This window comes from Chaetodon auriga, chromosome 12, assembly GCF_051107435.1.
Source record: "Chaetodon auriga isolate fChaAug3 chromosome 12, fChaAug3.hap1, whole genome shotgun sequence".
NCBI lineage: Eukaryota > Metazoa > Chordata > Actinopteri > Chaetodontiformes > Chaetodontidae > Chaetodon > Chaetodon auriga.
The window spans coordinates 8,266,097-8,290,131 of record NC_135085.1 but is presented as its reverse complement, the minus strand read 5'-3'; the positions used below and the strand labels follow the sequence as shown (position 1 = coordinate 8,290,131).

The 24,035-nt window shown below is 41.8% G+C and overlaps 1 protein-coding gene across 1 annotated transcript; it reads left to right on the top strand.

Moving 5' to 3' along the window:
* The first annotated feature begins 1,385 nt into the window (after positions 1 to 1,385).
* On the top strand, positions 1,386 to 22,090 carry LOC143329367 (MAGUK p55 subfamily member 7-like). The gene is made up of 19 exons (XM_076745218.1): positions 1,386 to 1,495; positions 2,253 to 2,287; positions 2,606 to 2,724; positions 3,496 to 3,573; positions 5,019 to 5,099; positions 7,910 to 8,044; positions 11,255 to 11,336; positions 11,491 to 11,576; positions 12,437 to 12,514; positions 13,153 to 13,349; positions 13,465 to 13,523; positions 13,735 to 13,746; positions 14,172 to 14,225; positions 16,738 to 16,911; positions 18,721 to 18,801; positions 18,896 to 18,989; positions 19,165 to 19,273; positions 20,035 to 20,178; positions 21,161 to 22,090. The coding sequence occupies exons 2-19, from the start codon at positions 2,254 to 2,256 to the stop codon at positions 21,389 to 21,391; spliced, it is 1,848 nt and encodes a 615-aa protein (XP_076601333.1). The 5' UTR covers positions 1,386 to 1,495; position 2,253; the 3' UTR covers positions 21,392 to 22,090.
* Positions 22,091 to 24,035: the final 1,945 nt, after the last annotated feature.

Sequence of the window (24,035 nt, the reverse complement as noted above, 5' to 3'; positions counted from 1 at the left end):
CATGACTTGACGCTGATTGGACGACGTCACTGCCCGTCTCTTTACCAGGAAGTAAACCTACCTCAACGCATCGGTTTCAAAACATGAGCGCGATTGGTGATTCAGACTTAGTTGGTATTATCAAAGAGTACTTTGATGCCGGGCATACATATGACGTCATACTAGATATGCTGTCAACTTTTCACAACATTAAAATAAGTTTGCGTACACTGAAGAGTCGTTTAAAGGAAGCTGGATTGTTCAGGAGACGTCGTCCAATCAGCGTCAAGTCATGCCACCCGAAGGTACCTACCTCTTCCGTTAGAGTTAATGTTGTTGTGTTTTCTCTTTTGCGTTCGTGTTTCCTCTTTTGCGTTCGTGTTTTCTCTTTTGCGTTTGTGTTTTCTTTTTTGCGTTCGTGTTTTCTCTTTTGCGTTTGCGTTTTGCACTTCAGGGCCACCGTAAAATTTTAGTTGATATATCGAAAACAATATCCATTTAGCATGGCAACGCACTACGGCAGCACAGCAGGAGCTCGCTGAAACTGCAAATTCGAAATTATATTTTCTCCCACTGTGGCAGCTTTTTAGTTTGTGCTGTTATTTTGAAGTAAGTAGCTCCATTTCCGGTATTAGCCTAGCTGTCTCTGGAGAACGTGACGCAGCTGAAAACGAAGCTAGTTGGTGCTGTGGACTCCTCCTCCGAGTTCACATCTCGTTGGCTGCCCATTTTTTGGGACACACCCACGGTCTGTCTGCTGGCCTGAGCTGTTGTCTTTATATATGTATGTAACGAACACTTACCCTCCATGAACAGCACAGTTATGAGGCAGTAGATTGCAAAAAGACACTGGTTCCCTGGTCAGTACACAGATGAGTAACATGACCTGTTAATACTGCATTTATTCACAGCACAAAGAAAATCATGGCCTCTAAAAGGAAATTGTCATTTCTCTTCCCCACACAGGGGTCAGGGTCATCCTGAACACCTCCTACTGTGTGAGTATTCATTGCCTCACACGGGATCATGCCCCTCATAAAAAGACTTGAACCCAATTGAAAGGGTTAACTGGATTTATATTGTGACATGCATCACCCAAAATATCATTCATGGGATTGTTGAGTTTACAGAGTCCCATTAATACATCTTGATTGATCTCTTATTACCCTAAAACCTTGAACACCCTTGTACTGTATCACCTCAGACAAAAGGGTATTGACAGGATGCAACTGCTGACCTCACATTCAGTTAAAACAGTGACAGTCCTATGTGGACAGTGAACTGGCGTGGGTAAACATTACACTGCATGCTCTTTGATTGCTGTATTGATTGCCCATTGGCTTGATTTAGGTCAGACCTGACACATATTGACTGGAAAACAGACAGTCTCTTTCACAACATGGCCAGTCGAACACTGTACAGCCTCTCTCCACAAGTGGATGTTGAAATGCAGCTGGTCCTCTTCACATATTAAGCGATGTGGCCTGCCTGAACCAGGCCTAATGGACAGTCTCTGGTGAGTGCACTTTAAGTTTCGCTTGATTGTGCTGAGCTGAGCTTTCCTTTGCTTGGGATTTCGTCTGATGGTCATAAACATGCGTGTTAAATACCTCATCTGTACCAGATCAGGTGAACTATTCCAAATTATTTTAGCACTGTTTTCATTAATTATCAGCTGTTGAAACACTAAAATAATTTCAAAAACATCAGTATGGACAATGTCTTATATGGGCTCGACTCAAACAAGTGCATTTTTTTTAATCGATCCTCGTGCTTTTCAATGAAAGTCTTCATATTTTCATACCAGGATTAACTGATCTCAGATAAATCAAAATCACAGTATGAGAAAAGGTAAAAGTGTATTAATTTGAGAAAAGGACATTGAGTATTTATCCAGTGGTAGCAGTTTCGTTTTCATCTTTTGTTTGATAGAATTTTCTGGAAGTGATATTTAATCAAACATGTAAAGTTTAAAGGAAAAGATCTCTGAATATTATTGATGAAGCCCTGACTGATTTCATAATTTATTGACATAGCCGCACAGTGGAACAATGTATGATCATCACAATGTTGAAATATCTCGTATCAGCATTAGGGGGCAGTGATATCTCATAAGAAGCCTCTTCTATGTGCCATGTGAAAAGCAAATCCATTTCCTTCCTTTCTCTAATAATTTGTCTTTCATTGTGTCATGCTCTGCTCTCCGTCTGCGCAGACAAAAACAAAATCACTCTGGAGCAGATAACTGAATATGACTACATTTCTTTTCTCAGAATGAGGAGGATGCTGAGCAGAACAGAACACAGAGGTACGTCCATCGTGTGCAGGTCAATACATTATGTTTTTGCTTCTTCCCTTTTCACCTCCCTTGTCCTGCCCTTAGAGATGAAATACTCACATAAGTGGAAAATAGAAGCAATGGTCCCCTGTAACAGTGAATCTTTTAAAGGCTGACCCTATGGGAGGCTTTTTATCACACCCTCCATTTAACCTTTAACCTCTCTCTTTGGGCTCCTGACCTCACCTCATGACCTTGAAACCAGGCACTGTCAATGAGTAACAGGTGCAGGTGGAGTGTGTGTGTGTGATGTGTCTGTGTGGGCGTGTCCTGCGCCTCCTCCTCCAGGCGTGTGCAGGCTGCTCTCATCAGTGATGTCTGGAACGGAGTGTCATACAGACAGAGAGGAGGACTACAGGTTCCTCCACAGCATGTTGATGGAGAAGAAGCTTCACCTGCTCTTTAAGGTGACGACATGATTGAGCCGCAGTGATTCGTGCTTGTTGGCTTCCACTCATTTCAATTACAGTATTTTTTTTCTTCTTTTTTCTTTAAAGCAGCACTTTTTCTGCACTTGACAAGTGTTCAGAACCTATTTTTAGCAGTAGTTCTGGTCTAAAAATACTTTACAAATTGAATTGTTATTTAAGTCAAAGTGCAGTGTTATCAGCAGAATGTACCTAAATGATCAGAAGTAACCAACCCGTTCTCAGTCTCAGGTTGTCTAACACTGACATTTTGTCATGCCCATCAATACCATATGTGGTCTATATATTATTTTACAGGAAGAATGGCTCTTGTCAGTGATATAATGATATATATAGTACATTATTACCACTACTGCATTAAGTGATACTTCACTGTTCTAAAGATACTTCATTAATGAGACAGTTTGTGTGTATTATGTTAATATTAATCTGTTTAATAACTAGCAATTCAAGTAAAAGTACATCAAAATTAACAACAGTACTTAAGATATATTGCAGCGAATCAGTTTAAGTCAGTTTACATAATCTGTTTCTCTAATATTTTATTCTATCGACATTTATTTTTTGAAATCAAAGTTTGTGTTCCAGGCCTGGTGACATTGCAGATCTTTCAATAAATGATAAATAATTTCAATATGTTCATACATTCATGTTATTAGTAGTAGAAGCAGTATTGGAGCTAACAGTAGAACTTGCAGTGAGTGCCTTTTTACTGCAGAGAAAACCTTCATTGCGATACTTTCCTGACAGATCCACGAGCGTCTGAAGCGTTTTGAAAAGCGAAGCCCCATCCCCGTCCAGGAGCATGCAGCAAGGCTGGCCTCAGAAGTAAGCGCCTCTCTCCAAACATCCCTCGCACACCGACACGCTGCCGAGGATGACAGCTTGACAGCAGAGAGAGCGGGGAAGATTTTTCATCGTTCAAATTGTTTCCTCTGATACACAGATGACTTTCCTGTCACACAGAAGCACGGGTGGATCGTGCATTCCTTCCTATGTGTACTGACTTATGAAATATTAGATAGTATCGCTCCAAAGGCTGTGTTTTACGGCAGATATCATTTTGTGTCTGCATGCCAGGAGTTAGGTCACTGAGGACAGTGCCGAGCAAAAGGCTGCTAAAATCATTTCGTGTGTTAGCTAATGTTTCAGGCTGGAGGAACACAATTAATTTCAGATTTAAGATGAAGTGACAGGGAGTACTCCCACTACAGATGTGACTCAAAACAGCATGAGCAGTCTCCATTCGGATTTCATATTTTATACAGCCGTCCTCTTCACTCCTGTTACCAACCCATCATCCCTGTGCTTCCATTTTATCTCACTTTCTTTTTTTGCCTAATTTTGATCATGTTCCACCTTCATTTGCTGATCTTCTCCTCTTGTTCCTGAACAAAGTGTGAAACAAGGATATTCTTTTATATTTTCTCTTACTCTTTGCATCTGTCCTTTCTTCTCTCCACCCCAAAAACCACACCCTTCTTCTATTACCTCTATTCCTCCCCTTTCTCTGTGTCCTTTCCCCTTTCTCTCCATTTGCTTTCTTTTATCTTCTCCCTGCTGTATACCCTTCTGTAATTCCTGCCATGTTTCCATACTGTCTATCTCCCCCTATCCTCTCCCCCTCACTCCTCTCCATCTCCTTCCCCTCACTCCCTCTGCCTCAGATTTGGTTCGACAGCCACTCTTTGCCTGGCTTAAATCATCAGGACCTACTGGAAGGGCCAAACCATAGGCCTGTTTCCCCTCAGAGAGGCTTCTGTTTGCTCACAGTGGAAACTAATGACCTTCATGCATTGTGTCTCTGGAGTGTGCCTCGACATCTTGAAGCAGTAGAAGTCATTACAGTAATATGCTTGACAAGACGGGGCGACTGCACACAGTCACTCTCTGCCTCTCCACTTGCTGCTGACGGTCAAGGCTGCTCTGTTTTAGCCGTCGCTGCGGCTGTCGTGTAGCCTTGAACATTCGGGAGCTTTTGTGGCTAAAAGACGCAAAACCAAACCAGGAACACGGATGAATAGTTAACATCAAGAAGAGAAAAGCAAAGCCGCGATGAGGCGAAGGAGGCCATATGAAAGTGTAGAAATAAGGACAGCGCTGATGATGTGTCACTGCAGTTGACATTCCTTTGTCTCTCTGCTCGTTTCTCTGTCTCTCCTGGCCAGGACAGTGAAGTCTGCAGCAAACCTCCCTCAGGCCATGATATAAATGTATACCACTAATTATAAAAGATATATCCTGCCTTTCCTTCTCCTTTTCTCTGCTTCCAGTTGGCAGAGGAGCTGATATACCAAGGCTGGAGGGATGAAGTCAAAGAACTGGTTGCTCTGTTTTCCAAACCCCACTTTAAGGTGAGGAGTCTTTCCTTCCATGGCAATGTGTTCCTGTAGCTTCACATGTGTGTCAACCTGAAACTTCCCAGCCACATCACATCATTCCTACCAAAGGAATACACCACTCTGAAGGGGAAATTATTCAACTTTTTGAGAAATCCACTTATTTGCTTTCTTGTTTGGAGCTAGCTGAGAAGGTTGATACCATAGCTTGTATGATGGATATGAAGCTATAGTCAGCAGCCAGTTAGCTTAGCTTAGCACAAAGATGAGAACGAGAGGGAAGCAACAAGCCTGGCTTGTTGGGTAGTTTCCCTGTGAAAACTTAACATTTTTACACTTTGGTTTTTGTACTGATTGAACAAACAAGACATAACTAGTTAAGTTAACTTGGCTGCACTTTCTCTGCCATTCTTGTGCGACGAGCTCGCTGTAGCTTTAGCAATATATCTGCTAGCCTTGTAGAAGACTCATGTGCACAGGTAGTCAGGTACATATAGATATACAAGCAGGTGGCCATTCAATGATTTCATTCGGCCCATATGAAATGATTGAATGTGTTTCTTATAGCAAAAATCCTTCTAATGCTTCTTACCTATTCAACCTCAAAATCTGAAGCTACCATTAGCTTAAAAACCGCAGTCTGTCAGTTTCACACTTAAGTTTAAGTATGAATTCAACAAACCATATATACCATGTTAATTAGTGGGTTCAGAGGTGCCAGAAGACAGATGTTATTACCTTTGTACACAGCCAGGCTAATGTTTCCCTCATTTCCAAACTTTATTCTGTGGCAATTAAGATAACTGGCATCTAGCTTCACATTTAACAGACAGACATGAGAGAGGTATCGCTCTGCTCATCTCCAAGAAAGCAAATAAGTGTATTTTCCAACATATTGAACAGTTCCCTCGAGTGGCTTCTCACTCCCTGTAACATTACCACCCACACACATATAAATATGGCACAAACTAAGTAAGAGTTCAGTTTTCTATCACTGAAGCATATCCTATAATTGCCGTTCACATGGGCCATTTATGAAGCAACAATGTAATCCATTCGGAAGATGTTGTTTTGCTTCCTTCTACTTCATTGCCCCAGTGGATCATTAAAAATGAAAGAAACCAACTCATGAATGGTGCGGTTACACGTTCAGTCATTTTTCTTGACATAGCTAACACTAGAGCTGTAATCTGACAAACTAATTTCCATGCAGTCATGCATCATCTGAGCTATTCTGATGTTGTTCAGGAGACTGAATGCTGGAGCTCGGCTACATCAAAATTCTTGTAGTATTTTGTTCCCTACATTCAGCTCTTATATGGGTCACACAAATTGACAAATTAATCCAGCTGTAAATTTTATTCAAATTGATTTCACCTCATCACTCTGCCCTCCGAGAGGTGCTGACATCTATTAACCACACTGGCACTGAAGCTAATCTACTCCCTAGTTATGTTTATTAGTGTTCACTCATGTAGAGGCCCAGACTACTCAAATGCATGTTTCCTTATTTTAGATCTGCTGACAGTCATATTTCAGACACACACACACACACACACACACACACATACACATAGTGTATGGTTTTCCAGTGAGCTGCAGAAGTCGTGGCTTTTCTTAATGAGGAGCTGAAGCCAGCCGAGAACTAACAGGTTTGTTTAAACAGTCTTAATGACCTGTTTGTTCTTGGCCCTGACGCAGGAGCTCACACATACTTATGAGAAACTCTGGGTATAATATTCTGTAAATGAATGTTTGTTTTTTGAAAACCTGTCTCTGAAAGTGGCCAGAGACACATTGCTCACGCGTTGGCAGCTTCTGAGCAGAGCGACTGTTGATGGACGCGGGGATAACAAGTAGACTAACTGACAGATGGATTGGCTGATTGTTAAAATTGAGTTGATGAGCAGATGTTCCCCCCCCCGCTTCTCATTCTTTCTTATTACACCAAACTCCCTTTTTTGGATTTGTACTTTGTGCAGGCTCTCAGTGAGAGATTAACGTTTATCCAGAATACTGTTTTTCTGCAAACAAACCTGGAGTTTTCGTACTGCCAAAGTTAACAAAGAGTGAACTTAAATGAACTGTCTGGGCATTGATAGTGAATCATATATCAATTCACAGTCCTTCATTGGAAAAGGAGTTTTTTCTTAGACATGTGTCATGTTTGAGCCGAGCCAGTGCGACTGCAGGCAGAGGCACTGTTAGTAGTGTGGGGGGTTGCTTTCAGGTGGCCCACAGGCTGGCAGTATTTTCCAACTAAATCAAATTTGGCATGTTGGCACAGGCAAAATTAAAGGTTTGCGACAGAGAAGAAAGTGCTGTGTTTGGATTCAGTCGCTGTAGTGAGCGCAGGAAGGCCAGCCAAACTTGTTGGAATTTTTGCACAGTCTCATTCACCACCCAGTCATCTTTAATTAACAGGGACTGCATTTTTTTGAGTGCCTTTCAACCTTACAACTACATTTAATTAGCTCTAGCCTCAGCAGTTTGTCTAAAAATATTGGTCTAAACATGCACTGGTGAAACTGGTGACCAGTTTTTCAGTAGGTTTCCTTCTAGAATGGACACCATTAAATGAGCAGACGTTTGCAGTGATTACACTGGCATTTGTTCACAATGCCGAATTCGACAGCAGCTTGACAGCCAACATGCCAATTTCCATTTTGTTCAGAATGTTCTGCTGGCCTCAGCCAGTTTCCACACAAAGTGAGAGGCATGAGGGAATATTATCCCCTGTGTCACATCTGTTCACAGCATCTAGAATTTAAAGTGACTTACCTAAATGCAGATCAGCACGTTCACTGTGTTTCTGTTTCCTTTAGAGTCTCCTGTCTGTCCATGACACTGTGGCTCAGAGAGACTTTGAGCCGACTCTGCCACCAATACCTGATGATGTACTTGAAGAGGATGAGGATTCAGTCAAAATTGTCAGTCTGGTCAAAACCAAAGAGCCTCTGGTCAGTAAATATGTCTTCATGTTTCAAAGGTCATGGTAAAAATGCACTTTGTTGCCAAGAGTTAATGAAAACATTGAAACTATGCCATGTCTGCAGGCTAAATGTGCAGCCAAAGCCAGCAAGCGGTTAGCTTAGCTTTGCATAAAGACTGAAAACAGGCAGAAACAACTAGCCTGACTCCGCTGGGAGGTTTTACATTTTGTGATTTTCAATTTTTTTGATACTATCAGAATGGTGCAAGGTCCTTTTTAGTACCCAAAGGTAAATTTGTTGTGCAGACGGGAGATTGAGCAGTCCTTTATACACACTGCCTCACTTTTCTTCCCAAAGGTCAATTCAGAGTCTATGACTCTATGACACAAGATACTTTCTACATAGCCTGGTCCTTAATGGTCGTAGTCTTGTCGACTGAAGCATCAGGTCTAAAATCTATGATCATATCCTTTGTCTTGGATATGTTTAGCTCCAAGAAAGATTCATTACACCAAGTGACACACTCATCATGTGAGTGGGCCGTGGCCGGGTGCATTGTCGTGTTTCAGACTTACGGTGACTGAAGCATCTGCAAATTCCAATATGGTCCTGTGCTCATGCTTACTTTGGCACATGTTTGTAAAGTAAAGGTGAGAGAACACAGCCCTGGGGTGAGCCAGTAGAAGAACATAATAAATCTGATAAAATACCATTTACTTTCACCCTTTGTGTTCTGTTTGTCAAGTAATCCATCATCCATCCTGACAGATTGTGACTCAGCTCAAAGTGCTCTGTCAGCCTCACAGATAAAATGTGGGGTTGGATCATATTAAATGCTGGAGAAAAAGCAATAAAAATCTTGCATGGGTTTCCCCTCTGGGTGTTCAGACAAAAGGTTAAGTAGGGTGATTGTAGCATCCTCAACTCCTCTGTGTTTCCTATAGACAAATTGCATAGAGTCAGTTATATGCTCAGTTTCCCTTGCAAGTGCTTTTTAAAGATTTTCATCACAAGAGAATTAAGGGCGGCCAGTTTTGGGGCTGCGTTTAGTGACAGGGATGATCAGAGCCTACTGCCACAGTTAGGTATATGTTTTATGTTGAGATTGAAACATATTGAAAGTATCATAAAAGACTTAGTGGACCTGAACAAGATGTCAGTAGTTTGTCACTGGTATTGTCAGGACCAGGGCTCTTGTTTATCTTCAGAGAGATTTCTTTCTTTTCTTTCAGCCTCTGATGTGCTGGTTTTTGTTAAGTTCACATCTAAATCCTACAACTTCTTCTCTAAAGTCAAACTGGTCAAAACTCACATAGAATTTACTAAAATAGTGAGTGAGTGCCAGCGGTGAGTGCACAGACATCAGATCGCTATCAACCTTCTTATCTAACTCTTGGCAAGAAAGCATTTCCCACGAGGTTCATAAGCATAACCTCTCAGTTAGAAAACCTTCAAGACTATAAAAAACACTGAAAAAACATGTATGTCTTCTGTTGTCTCACATGAGGCAGAAATAGTCTAGTGTCTGTGAATCCTTAAAAATCCTCTAAAAACAAGTACAACTGTACTTTGCGAGATGTCAGCTGGTTTCTAATTCAGTTTACCTGGCCTCGCAGTACACACAAAACCAACAAAAATGCGAATATTTAAGTTTTTTTTTCAGCTTTTAACCATTTGAAATTTGCCCATCCACAATATCTGACACACCGAGGCAGTTCAAAGCAATAAAAGTATCCCGTTTTTTTCTAGTGACTGAATTCCTGTCATGTTGTCAAACACAGTGACTGCTATAGTCTTGTATGCCAAGGTGTAGCAGGACTACAACCCTTGGAACGACAGAAAACAAAAAGGGTTTCTGCTGCAGCCTGAATCACCTTTGCATCTGGCCTGCTGCTCACTTTCCTCAACCAGGAATTTACAGCCAATTCTTCCACATCTTTGTTCCCATATATCTGCTGTGGCGCACAATATAGCCTCAGCATTGTTGTGTGTGTTCGAGTGGGTGTGTGCGTGCATATTTCCACATTTCATATATATGCATATGCACTGTGAAACTTAAATGAGTCCTTTAAAGCCATATTGAGCATTAAAATGGATTGGGATCATTTCTCTGCTGTTTCTGATGTAAATCAATTTGTTTCAAGGTCTTTAATTGTAAATCATTTTTGATACTGTCAGAATGATCTGCCTTATTCCACCTTGTTCCAAGCCATAGTCACGTATTTCTGGAAATTTCCAGTGAAACTGGACTGAAAACTAATCAAAGTACAAAGCACATATACCTTTGTCAATGCCGAAAAAATTGTTATTTTAGCAAGAAAAAAAGTTCTGAATTTTTTTGATCTGCATCTGGATCAAGCTCTCAATAGAATGCATAGAGCAATGGACTGATGAACAATGAATGGTTCATGTGCCAGATGTCTTTTCACTCAACTAAGTCCAGTAGTTCATTAGAAAAGTGGGGAAATTTTCAAAAAAGCTCAAGCTAAAATTCCTTTAAAAATTCCTGGACCCACATCAAGAACTAAGCATTTGTTTCTTAGCCTGTGGCCTCACTTTCCACCAAATTTCAATGAAATCTATTAGCAAGCTTTTGAGATATCCTGTTAACTAAAAGACAAACAAACAGTGGCCAAAAAAAGAACAGCTGCGACAGAGATGAGCTGAATCCTTTCTGAGAAATACATGATTTTAGGGGTAAATAGGAGCACAATTTACTCAATGATGGATGTTTTTGCAGTGTGTATGCTCGTGTGTTAATAGTTGAGCTTTCGGGGGGGAATGTGCAGCGCACCAATAATAAAGAACACACTTTTGTATTGATCCCAAAACTAGATTGGAGGGGGACTGACCTTTGTCTGACATGGTCTCTTTGATCAATACAGCATGTTCCCGTTTTCCAGACAACAGCGTTACACCCCAGCGCGAGCTGATTGTATTCAACTACATAAGATGCTCTTTCCATTGCGATTTGCTCCACATCAATAACATCTGTTGAAAATAATGTTAATTTGGATAACCTTTTCCAGCGCTTTGTGCGTTACATGAAGGCAGCCGGCTAAATGGACCCGTCCTGATGCAAATAATCTTCACTGGAATGAAGTGGTTCTAAATAAGACGCTTGTCTAGACTGTAATAAAATCAACATGTTATATTCACATGTTGACCTCTTTGCCGCTGTGCATTTGCTCATCTGTTTGTCCATCATGCTTTAATTCACTTATCATCATCTTCAAGGGAGCAACAATAAAGAGGGATAAATCCACTGGGGCTATTGTGGTGGCGAGGATCATGAGAGGAGGCGCAGCTGATAAAAGCGGTAAGCTGATAACTTTCACTCGTTACATGTGTGTCCACTCTACACTTTGCTGCAGCTTTACATTAGGTTGTAGTAACAGTATGATGGAGTGCAGTAAATGTACATTACAGAGAGCATGTGCTACAAATTTCCATATGTATTTCCAACACTGAAGGCTTGATCCATGAAGGAGATGAGCTAAAAGAGGTGAATGGAGTCTCACTGGAGCACAGGAAGCCAAAGGAAGTCCTTTCTCTTCTGGTTAGTCTCACCTCTGCTGTTCAGCCACATTGTGTGCTTCCATGTCTCCACACTGCATGTTTCTGTTCTGTTTCCTGTTTTCTTTCTCCTCTTTAATGTTGCACCTTAACAACAAGGCTGGCGTTGTTTCATATTTTTGTTAAAAAACCTCATGAAAAGGACATCCCTGAACCAACAAAGCATCACGTCATCTGTCAATATCTTTCAACTTCTTCACCATGTCTGTGGCATGAAGTTTCATTCATATTTTTTCACTATTGAAGATGGAAAACTTTAAAAAACAAATCACAAGAATATTAAAGGAGCAAATAGTGCATTTGTCTGGGACTACTTCCTGCTGTGAATTCATCCACATTCGGGAGCAGGATTGATTCTAAATAAACTACATGTCACCCAGTGTAAAGCTGTGGATCGTTGAGTTTTTTAATAGTTTTGGACAACAGTGGAGCACAGAGGGATAAGATATGTCAGGGGCTGGCTGCACAGACAATGCTTGTTAGTAGAATCTATTCTAGAAATATGAAGCTACAGCCAGGAAATGGTTAGCTTAGCTGAACATAAAGACAAGAAACAGGGGGAAGATAGCTATCTTAAAAAATCTGGCCAGAACCATTCTTTTTGTACAGATTCGACAAATGAGATAAACATGTTAATTACTAACGTGCAGATATGATGCTCTGCACATAAACAAGTTAGCCAGTTCCGGTTTTAATGCTGAGCAAAGCCATTTGGGTGTAGCTTCATGTCTGCCATACAGACATGAGACTGGTCACGATCTTCTCTAACTCTCAGCCAAGAAAGCATGTAAGAAAATTTCCCAGAATCTTAAACTCACACTCCTTCTAACTGTTGTTGTGCAGGCTCATTCTCAGCGTGAAGTCAAGTTCAAAATCATTCCTGCCTCCTCCAAGGAAGAAATCGCATCCAATAAGAAGAAGGTACAGTCAGTATGAACTTCATGTATTCCATGCTGTGTGTATTTTATGCTAGCATGCAGTCTGGCTGCATGGAGAAAGCTGCTCACCTGGTTTCAGTAAGAAGAGATGAAATCTGTGGTATCTTATGTGTTTGGTTCTATTTTTTGTTTTTGCCACGACGCCAAACTACAGCAGCGCGTTGTCAAGAAGTAAATTCAGATCAGACGGTCGAGGATAAGACGCTCACTAACTTCACTATTATTTACAGCTTTTTATCATTGAAACACTTGATGTACTTTACACACATCACATGTGTTGAGCCACATCAGCTCAGTGTAGCATTAACAACGAATCCATGCACCCTATGTGGAAAAGTTCAAGTTCCACAATCCTCTTTGTTTCTCGGCCACTTCCACCACATACACGGAGTGGGTGTCCAAGCTGGAAACGGTTAAAGCACGGAGCATTTGTAAAGGATTAAGACAGATTATTGTCCATGATCATGGTTGTTTCTCAAAAAGTAAACCAACATATGTGAAAGATGTTGTGTCCATTGCCAGGATGCAGAGGCAGGTCGCAAACTGTAGATCACGTATTATCCTTTGTCACTTGTCTGTCTGCTTGAACGTAAAAGCATGAAATGATGTTTCTTTCTGCAGCTGTTTGTGCGGGCTCTTTTTGACTATAATCCTAACGAGGATCCCGCCGTTCCGTGCAAGGATGCAGCTTTAGCCTTTAACAGGGGCGACGTCCTGCAGATCGTCAGCATGGAGGAGGACACCTGGTGGCAGGCCTGTCACCTCGGGGACAGCAGCACTCGGGCAGGGCTCATCCCCTCGCAGCAGCTCCATGAGAGGTAGTCGTTTCATTCTTTTAAGTCAGCAGCAAAATGTTCGCTCACTTGAAAACAACATCATATAATATTTCAAATACATTTGAATGAAATCCCGTGTTTTTGTGGCTTTCTTCAGGAGAGTTGCACTGCAGCGACCTAAAGCCCTGTTCAAGCCTCCCCGAGTCAAACCGCCAGGTGACGAGCCAATGTCTGTCCATAAAAGCACCACACCTGAAAAGAGTTAAACCTTTTAACACTTTCCAGTAAACTTATTGAGCTCCTTTAGTGCTAAGCTGAGAGGTGGACAGGTCATGTCTGAAGATGAAGGTCATGGTCATGGTCATGGGTGAGCTCTGCTGGCCTCCTGTTGTACTCACTGCTTTTGTTTTCTCCACATGCCGTGCAGATGAGGGGGAAGGTACTGTCGCTTTGAATTCGCTTTTGGAAAACTTACCTTCAGCATAATTTACATGATATGTACATTTTAGGTTGGAGTTTGGGGTTTTTAAAGATTTAAAGAGGTGAAATAATAATCTTAATAATCATGAAACCTCCACACACCACATTTCCAAAACGGAGAGGATTCTGTTAAATGTTCCTCTGTTATGTGCTACTTTTTCACTCACAGTCACTTTGTAAGAGTAAGGTAGTTATTAATATTTCTAAATTGTGGATATTATTTCTAAATCTAACTATTTTTAGAATCTCCAAAGTAAAATATTAGAACATTTGGGTCAGTACATATGCTAATACTTTGAGTATGAAATTTCAGAGCAACACATATTTCATCCCCTTGTGGTTTGTTTCCACCGTCTCTTCACTCTTTCCTCTTCTCTCTCGCAGTTTTTCCAGTCCTGGAGGATGTCGACTATGGAGCTATAACAGGGATCCACATCGGTGAGATGTTTGACTTGTTCCACTCAAATCCCACTGATACTGGAAAAGGGAGCAGTGCGATAAAAGACAAAACACCTCACAGCAACACTTGCATATACTGAATATCAGTGATGGAAGAAGCACTCAGGTCATTTTCATCAGTAAAAGTAACAGCACCACAGTTCAGAACACTGTAAAGTAGAAGTACAAAAGCATCAGCAATAAAATATACTTAAAGTTTCAAAAGCAAACGTCCTGATTATGAGCGTCCCCTTTCGGAATAATATATGTTATATTGTTGAATTATGATTATTAGATGCAATAATGTGTGCATCTTGGTAAAAGTGGGGCTAGTTTCAATGACTTTATACTGCTGGGTATCTTATGAATTTCCTCCTAGGGATCAAGTCTTATCTTATTGTAACTTAATCTATGATAATAGATCATCATTTATTTGTTGATTGTATTTGATAATGTTAATCAGACTCTGTAAACTACTATAACGAGCAGCTAAAGCTATCAGATAAATGCAGTAAGTAAAAAGCACGTTTCCCTCTGAAATGTTGCAGAGTAGAGTAATAACTTTGCTTCAAGTAAAGTAGAAGTAAATGAAACTTGTACTTTCCAACAGAACTTGAGTAAATGTACTTAATAAGTCTCTGTTGAATGAATATTGGACTTAGCGATAAAAATAGATGAAGAAAAACCAGCAACAAAAGGACACCCTGGTTATATTTTCAGTACAAACCAGTTTATATGATGATGTAGTTTTGTGGTTTGGAGATTTGTGGGAGAGGACTGGAACAGCAAATGTGGTTTTAGCCTTCCCATTTATCCCATTTGTCTTGATCTCATGGATTGGATGTGATGTGTGCACTGCTCGTATGTGTGTGCACATGAGTGGTGCAGGACGTTCATGAGGGGGTGTGCACTCAAAGCTGATTGTAAAAAGGGTCTTTATGTCCGCACAAGGCAGGGTAATTACAGATGTTGCATTGTATCAGCTCTAAGAGTCATGTGCATTTAATAATGTGCATTTCATCTTATCTCAGGCCAGCGTCCACCTGAGGATGTGGTTCAGACTCTGTGTTTCCTCTTTGTCTGGTAAACCCTTATTGATGCTGCACGACCAAATGACTTAATGCAGAGTAATCAGAGGAGAGAGTGAATGAAAGAGAGGGGACGTGGAGATACACAAGGCATGGTGACGAAGGGAAATACAGCCTGCACACGGGCTTCCTACACTGACTGATGTTTGAGATTGGCTGTGGTTATCTGTCAGGTTCAAGTAATTGTTTGCTACTTTTTTGCTGAGAATTAGATGAAGAAGATTGATACCACTCCCACGTCTGTCAGTTAAATCTGAAAGTAAAAACCAAGCAACCAGTCAGCTCATCTTAGCATGAAGACTGGAACTGCTGTCATCCCACACTGACTGTCTGCTGCAGCAGAAATAACTTGCAGCGTTTCTAAAAATGAAGGTTTTATAGCTGTGAGTATTTTTACTAATAGATGAGAATTTTACTGCCAGAATTACTGAAGATTGAAGAATTACATAATGTTTTCCTAAAGACCTTATTTCAGTAGAGGAAATAAGATTTCTCTTTTGCTGTCTAACATTGGTTTTATACAGTACGTATAACCGTTTCACATTTCTGAGTGAAATCATCAGTCTGAATGCCATGTAAACAAAAGTTTGAAATGTCTACTCGTAGTGCCATGTTTCTCAGAATGAAGCCCAGAGAGGAAATGGACAGATATGCTTACACAGTGAAATTACAGCTGACGTCAAAGAAAGCCTGGCACCATCACTTAGCAGCAGTTAACATCATGAAAGAGGGCGAGCCTGCCAAGCCAGACCTGACCACAGTCGCATGGCAGACGCTGGCTGTCAGACGGCCTCCAAGCGACGTGTGACAGGCTGAGTTGTTGTCTCTTGACTGAGATTTGTGCTGTTCAGGGTGCTGCTGACACCGGAGTTTGGGTGGCAGTGCTGACAGTGTCTTAAATTTAACCTCTTTCAGCTCATTGTTTGCTTTTACAGCCCTTAATTGTTTTGGTTTGCTCTCACCGCTCTCATCAACCTCATTGCCAGCCAGAGCAGGCAAGTGTTATCACCGAAAAAGCTCTAAAAACCCAATGTATGCTACGCACCCATTCTCAGATAGCACAGACAATGGTAGCGACTAGCTGGTGAATTTACAGAGTATTTAGCAGCTAAAGAGCCAGATATTTCCCTCAAGAACTGTTGGCACCCAAAACCAGAGCTAAAAGGAGAGTGAAAGGAGTCTTGAGTGAACCAGATGGCCAGAGATGTGACTCAAGATGTATTTTAATGTTGCTCTGCATCTACTGGATGTGTAAATTGGGCATCAACAGGGCATTGCATCATAACACATACATCTGATCAGCTTTATAAGCTGATCATATGCCAGATGTTGTGTTGTGCTGCAGGTTTTTGGACTCTCATAAGGAGGATATCCTGTTCGGTTTTCAGTGATACACCTGGCTATGGTCCCTTTTCTCTTTTCAGCTGGATTGAGAAGGAGTTTCCGACTCGGGAGAAAGAGCAGTCGTGCCAGAGAAGCGGCTCGGTCCAGGAGGTGGAGCACAGGGGTACATGGCTCAATTCATCCCCCTACCTACATAGAGGTGATCCCCTACCACAGAGATCCAAGGGAAAGACACCGTCTGGTTGTTCTGGTTGGTACGTGTGAACTGAACATACAGCCATAAAGAAACAGCACGGTTCTTGTGGGGAAAGTTCATCCTGAAAGCACAACCCCAAAAGATTGTGATATCGGTTCCTACCCTGTGTGTGCGTGACGTGTATATATAACATAGCCGTATTGAAAGCTTATAACATGGTAGCTGCTGTGGTTGTGTGGACAGTATTTCACTTTTTGGTCAGTTGTGTTCTGTTTTATATTATCCCTCTGCCTTTTTTTGTCCACATAAAAAAATCAAAACAACATGATCCCATTCACTAAAAGGACAATATTATTGAAGCTGCTGTTGATCAAAAGAAAAAGTAATGCATTGATGAAGATTTATGGTCCCGCTCCTGAGTGCGGGAACAATCCTTTCCCATCAGAACCACGTAAACACTGTCAGAAAACTCCAAGTCAGAATATATTGTGTTCTCTTAAGTTACCTTGTGGCCCACCCCAGATTCATTTCCCTGCCAATCCTACAGGCCTGCTCTATGTATTTTTGAGCTATATCCCTCCCCAGGGAGTTTTACATTGAGCCTCGCTGAGGTCTTTTTAATGTCATATTACGATACAACTGTAGGTCATCTGCGACTGAGGGAAATCGAAGAAAGAAGAGAAGAAGAGAGATGGAAGATGGGGGAATGAAAATTGAAAGTGGAAGACAGAGAGGAAAGAAACATAATGAACTGAAGAGGTGCAAAAGCAAAAGCAGATAGGGAGGAGATAAAAGATAGATGAATGGAGAGAAAGGGATGAGCGGATTGTGAATAAGATCCCTCATAATGTCAGCCAAGTGCTCCATCATCAAACTAGAACAGTTAAGACAGCTTGGATTTAGATTTAGACCTCTTTAATTGAGTTGGAGCTTACCCCGACTCTGGATTACATTTTACTGTCTGCTGTGAAGGCTCTTCATTGACCGGAGGTCATCATTAAGAATATATCGCTTATTGGCAATGAGAGTTATAGACAGGAAAACCAAAACCTGGATCACTAAAACAGGACCAGCTGGATAATGTTTGACCAGGTTGGAAATCTGTCCTTTTTGTTTGCATTCATACACACTCTGAATGAAACAATAGACTGTTATGCCCCTGGAAAGTTGGTGAAAGTGACTCTGAGCCGTACTGATCATGTAACTCTTGAAAAAAAAAAAGGTCAGGAGAAAGTATCCAGCGAGCCCGATGATGCTCCTCTCCGGTTCTGTGGAGCAGCTGTAAAAGACATCAGCGGTGTTAGAGTGCAGAGCCTATAAACCTGATATTTTGTAATGTATCAAGCTCATGCAACGCTGTGATGGAAAAGGCAGGTATGTCAGGAATCCTACTTTCAGACAGGGCTCCATTAGAGTCTGATGCAATCTGGGGCTGCAGAAACCTGCTTTAGAAGAAAATCCCAGATGTGTGTGTGCGCCTGTGTGCGTGTGTGCGATTCATCCTGTGCATCCTACACTATAATGACACTGATACTGTGTGACTTTGCAGATGGCACAGTTAGATGTGATGCTATGGATTTTCCAGAGGGTATAGGAGCATTTAATGTTCGATAGAGCGACGCGGACGGAGGAAAAGAGCGAGGCTGCTTGGAGAATCGTTTTCAGACTGAAATCAGGATGAAATCAGAGCTCTGTCTGTCTGACTCTCTCTCACTGCCTTTCTCCTCCTCTGATGATAAAGACAGATGTGTCACCAGATCACCGAGCCTACTTGATGTTGGACTTGTCGTGAGGAAAACATTAGCAAACAGTGATATTAGGAATGAATCCCACATGCAGAACACAGTGTTTTGATCTTTGTCTCAAGGGCCTGACGGTGTTGGCGTTAATGAATTGAAGAGGAGGCTCCTGATATCCGACCCTGACCACTATGGCGTCACTGTACCACGTAAGGCAGACATCTGAGACCGTCACCTTTACCTCCTGCATACACGATGGTTTGTCATCATTTTAAAGCTGCCTCCCTTTCTCTTCTCTTTCAGACACCACGCGTGAGAAGAGAAGGCAGGAGAATGAAGGGGTTGATTATCATTTTGTATCAGTTCACATGTTTGAAGAGGACATTCTTAATCATAGGTACCGTATATGCAGATGGCACTCGTAAGGTTTCCTTTCCCATGGTGTTAAAATAGTCCCATTTGAGTTTTGTTCACTCACTCCTCCTGTCCTTTTTCATGAGAGTGATGTCCACCATTTCACTGCTGTCTGATAACCATTTTATACTGTCTGTCCTGTCTGTCCTGGTCTCTAGGTTTATAGAATATGGGAGATATAATGGACACTACTATGGAACAAGTCTAGACTCTGTGCACAGAGTGATGGCTGAGGGCAAGGTGTGCCTCCTGGATGTGCACCCAAGTGTAAGTATGATGCCATCAAAAAAGATTATTCTTAACTAATTCACGTACCCCCGGTCAAATCATCCACACTGCTGTTTGATACTAAAGTAAAAAACTGTCATTGTGATCATTGCTTTTTCAATAATGAAAACTTTCCACAGGCCGTGTGCCTCCACTACACTACAGGGTTCAGTTCCTGGCAGCGGTGCTTGCCGTATGGCCAAACCCTCCATTGAATGCAATTGGCAGAGTTTACATGGTGGGAAGCCAGTGAGGGATCACATGATACTGATCTGTAGGGAAACCTGTAGCATGAACTCCGCCTCTTGAGGTCCTTGCTAACCAGTGGGGTTTTTTTTAGGGGTCGCTAATCTTAGGTCAACAGAGAGAATTAGCACTTACACATACTGTAGCACATGAGGATTGTCCAAAATTGGGGAAAAGGAGGATGTCAGGTGACAAAATATACTTAGATTATACTTACTGATGAATGTACTAAGCACACTTCATGCTATTGTTGTTAAAACCAGTGATGCTATTTGAATAATCAATTTCACTAATCTTCTACACAGAACTGCCATAGCTGCAGCATTTTAAATTATTTAACATTTAGTTTAAAAACTTTTACAAGTTTTCTCTTTGCCACATTTAATATAATGTTAGTAGGTTCTGATTCCCTGCGTTTTGATTGAAAAGGAGGCTCCTGAAGTTGTTCAGGCAACTGCGTTGTAGTTACTTCATCCTTCATCTAAGCTCCTTCATTTCTGTTTTGATCACTGCAGAAAATAAAGCATGTGTACACATCTGAATTCAAACCATACGTGGTGTTTGTGAAGCCCCCGCGTATAGAGGAGCTACGCCTCACCAGACGGAGGGCTAAATTCATCTGCGACGAAGAGGACAAGAAGTCGGCGAGGATCTTTGCAGTAAGAGAAACTATACCATAAACACGCAAGGCACAGCAGGTATGTGTGTGAAGTCAGGTACTTGTTCCATGTCTTGTAACACGTGGGGCGGTGTGAGGTCAGACTCCCTGGCCTTAATGCACCCACCCAACCCCACAGACATACACATACCTAAACCCCCTTACTCATGCGAGCAACTTGCTTTACACATGGTTGACCCTGTGGTTTGCATTTAAGAGACATTTAGGAGATAGGAGGGGTTACCAGGCTGCTTGGTGGGTGGCTTCTTGTTCCATAACTAATGTATCGGTGAGTGTATTTTGTCCTGAAGATGAACGCTTACATCTTGTGTGTGCAGGCAGTGGATTGAAAGAGTGACTGAATGAGGGAGGGGTTCATTTGTTATGCATTTGTTATGCATTTGTCTGTGTCCAACAGACAGGAGCGTCCATGTTTGACGGCAGATGTGTTTTGGACACAACAGAAAGATGCTGGGTCACTTTCATAATCCCCATCTGGCTTCTCATTCACTGTCTGACCCTGGCTGCCATGTTGCCCTTATTAAACCCAAGAGGTCACACACCTGTGCTGCAGCCCAGATGGAGTTTGCCCAGTGCCAAGTACGGCAGCCCGTAGGTAGCTCAGGCATGTCTTACAGGGCAGTGCATCCAACCCATACAACAGCTTCTGTGAAAAGGCCTCTTATCCTTTACTCTCAGCATGTAACGATGTGTTACGCCTTTGGTCTGTACAGTTGAATGGTTGGGGTGATCCGTTCCATGTCCAGTTACGTTACAGTATGTGCACATTATTGTAAAACAACTTCTTGGAGGATGTTTTTGTCACCATATGGCTTTTTTTTCCTTTCGCTGGCCAGTTAGCATTCCTTCATGAATCATCAGTTGCTGTTGTTTGTGCAGATTTTCTTCACCTTCCAGGACGTGCAAATGAAATGCTGAATAGAGCCACTGCATTTATTTACCCAGGTGTTCTCTTGTCACAGGAGGAGGATTTTGAGGACATGATTCACTTGGCTGAAGTCATAGAGAGCCAGTGCGGTCACTTGTTCGACAAGTTGATTGTTAACGGAGACATCGCCGTGGCGTTCAGAGAGCTGAAGGCAGACCTGGAGAGGGTGGAAAAGGCAGAGGTCCACTGGATTCCTGCACAGTGGATGTGCTCCTCACCAGCAAAAGCACGGAGAAGCTGTGGTCACTTGGACGGCTGGATTTGAACTCTGAAGTCACAAAGAAACAAAGGAAGGAAAAATGAACTTTTAATTGTGTGTCCAGTATAAAGTTTGAATTTTTCTCATATTTTAAATATTTTTTCCATTTGTCAACAAGTCCTGTGATTACCACAGTTTTCCATACCGTCACTTGGTGTGTATCTAATTCGGCAAACAGAATCCATCTCTCTCTCTGTCTCTCCCTCTCTCTGTCTCTCCCTCCGTCTGTCTCATAGCCAGTTTTTCTGTTGGCATTTGGCTGAAATAACGTCGGCTCGCAGGGCGGAGAAGAAGAAGAAAAAAAGGAAACTCTCCAGAGCTTGTGGCTGAGTGTAATCCTTCCCTGCCAAGTCGCAAACATCAGCATGTAATTATTCTGACAGCTGCTGCACTTCAATTAACTGTAATGTACACCAGAGAAATATTATTAGTAGCGCTCAGGGAGACATTTTGCCAGCAACATGATGTACAGAATAGGGACGCAAACAAGGTATCAGTCAATTAGACTGTAGATGAAGAGGAAGGAAGGTCTGTTTCATGGCTGTAAAGTTTCAGAATTGTGTACATATTGTCGATGAGTAGTGTGTATGTCTCACAGTTACTGTAATATTCACTGTAGAAACTTGGTTGTTGAACATTTTTAAGGCTTCAGTTTGTTCATTTTTCAGCACCCGACTGAGAATAAACTCTATTGTGGACCATTAATTATGAAGATGTCTTTTTTAATACAAAAACAATTAAAAATAGTCAAACCTGAGAATCACAGCTGTCAGGTGCAGAGTCGACTGTTCTCCTTCACACAAGCTCTTTAATCTACTTCTTTTTAATGGCTGCATTCCTCTACATTCATGGCGTTTCCTTCCTCTTTTTGGATGCTGTGCTCAATTGGGTGTGAAGGAGTGTTAATGTGTCTATCATGTCGTGTTTGGGAGGAAGAGGGAGCTGCGTGATGTAGGGAGACGGTAATGGCTTTCAAGGGACTTGGGCCTTCGCAGACGTACGGAGAGAAAGTTACGAGCGCACATAAAAGCTTACTGCAAAAGCACAGCGAGGCTCTACATAGTGGATTAGGCTGCAGGGATGAAGAGCATGCCATTTTGTCTCAGGTATTTATTTTACTTTGGCAGGCTTATTGTCAGTGTCAAACACAACTGAGTACACAAAGAAGACAGGAGCACAAATGGATGAGTGGAGATGCACTCACTGGGGTGTTTACATGTCTCCTGATCACCAAAACACGCAAACCAGACTGTCAGGACAACAGTCACACTTCTGCCAGGCCTGAAGGCCGACCTCAGCCAAAGCCAGGCTGTATAACTTCATCACACCACTGAGAATCTGCAGGCACCCTCTGAGATCATAACGATGCCATTTAAGACACTGGAGTGATCCAATGAAAACCCACCGTTTTATGTTCACTGCAGCGCCCACTTCAAACACTACACAGGAGCATGATGTCAATTGGTCTCGGACAATTTGGCTCAATCGTGTAGCTGTCTAGTCAAAGTATGTGAAAATAAATGCGACTGATGTTAAACAATATCTTCATCTTTGCTAAACAGCCAGCACAGTGAGGTAAATGCTGAAAGGATGCAGGAGTTTATTACAGCATAAAAATTTTCAGTTTATTTTGGACCACTGTGACTTACAAGAGTCATCAACTAATTCCTATTTCCTGATTTTAAAAAAAAAAAAACGTTTGAAAGGAGAAATGACACAATCTTCCTCTTTCAAATACAAAGTTGTATTCATAAACAACAATCTGGATCTAGTGAATTAGAAATAATGCAAGTTCAAGAAAAAAAAAGTACTTTCTCAGCACACATTTGCTAGATGTTTGGCCCTTTGGACAGGCCTGGAGTTAGTGAACCTTCAACACACACACACACACACACACACACACACACACACACACACACAAGTGCCAAACTATCCAAACAAGCAGAGATATATGTCCTTCCATGGTGTTTTTTACAGGTCTCCTGGCTGCTGAATGAAGGCGTGTTCCCAGCTAATATCAACAGTTGAGCCGGTGAACATATCACAGAGGGACAGGAGTAAATGGTGTGTGATAGCATGTAGCATTCTCCGACCACTGCTGAGGAATGTGAGCGAGGAATTTACTGCACCTACCGGGGATGCTTCTGGTCCATGTGTTTTTCAGCTTTGAAACCATTGAAATTCAGCCTCCCACTGATACTGCTGAATTATGAACAGGGATGAGAGTTATGGAGTCCTTTAATATGTTTAACGGTTGAACAAGTGCTGCTCGGATGCTAGCCATAACCTTCAAAATTGTCAGCTGGAGGCAGGAAAAATGTATTTTATCGCATATGTTTGCTTAAAGATTATTAAGTTATGGTTGTGTGTGGCAAAGTCATTACTGAAGATCCAAACAGTCTTACATAAGAGTGTTGGGATGTCAAGAGGGGAAACATACGTAGCTGACAACTAAAGCTGAACCACAGCGTCTTCGAATACTGGGCCCAGTGCCCGCTTGTTGTCATATAGTTATATAGTCATATGGTTATATGAGCATTATGGTTGGATTACCCCTGCTCACACTGCAGACGGTGTAAAAATGCACAATCCTGACACACTTACTGACTCAAAGATCTGTCAACTGCACGTGCAGCACTGGCTGAGGATT

Coding starts and splice junctions, on each gene's coding strand:
- LOC143329367 (XM_076745218.1), top strand. CDS start 2,254: ATGAGGAGGATGCTGAGCAGAACAGAACACAGAG. Junction 16,912..18,720: donor CCGTCTGGTTGTTCTGGTTG/GTACGTGTGAAC, acceptor CTTTGTCTCAAG/GGCCTGACGGTGTTGGCGTT. Junction 19,274..20,034: donor TCCTGGATGTGCACCCAAGT/GTAAGTATGATG, acceptor TGATCACTGCAG/AAAATAAAGCATGTGTACAC.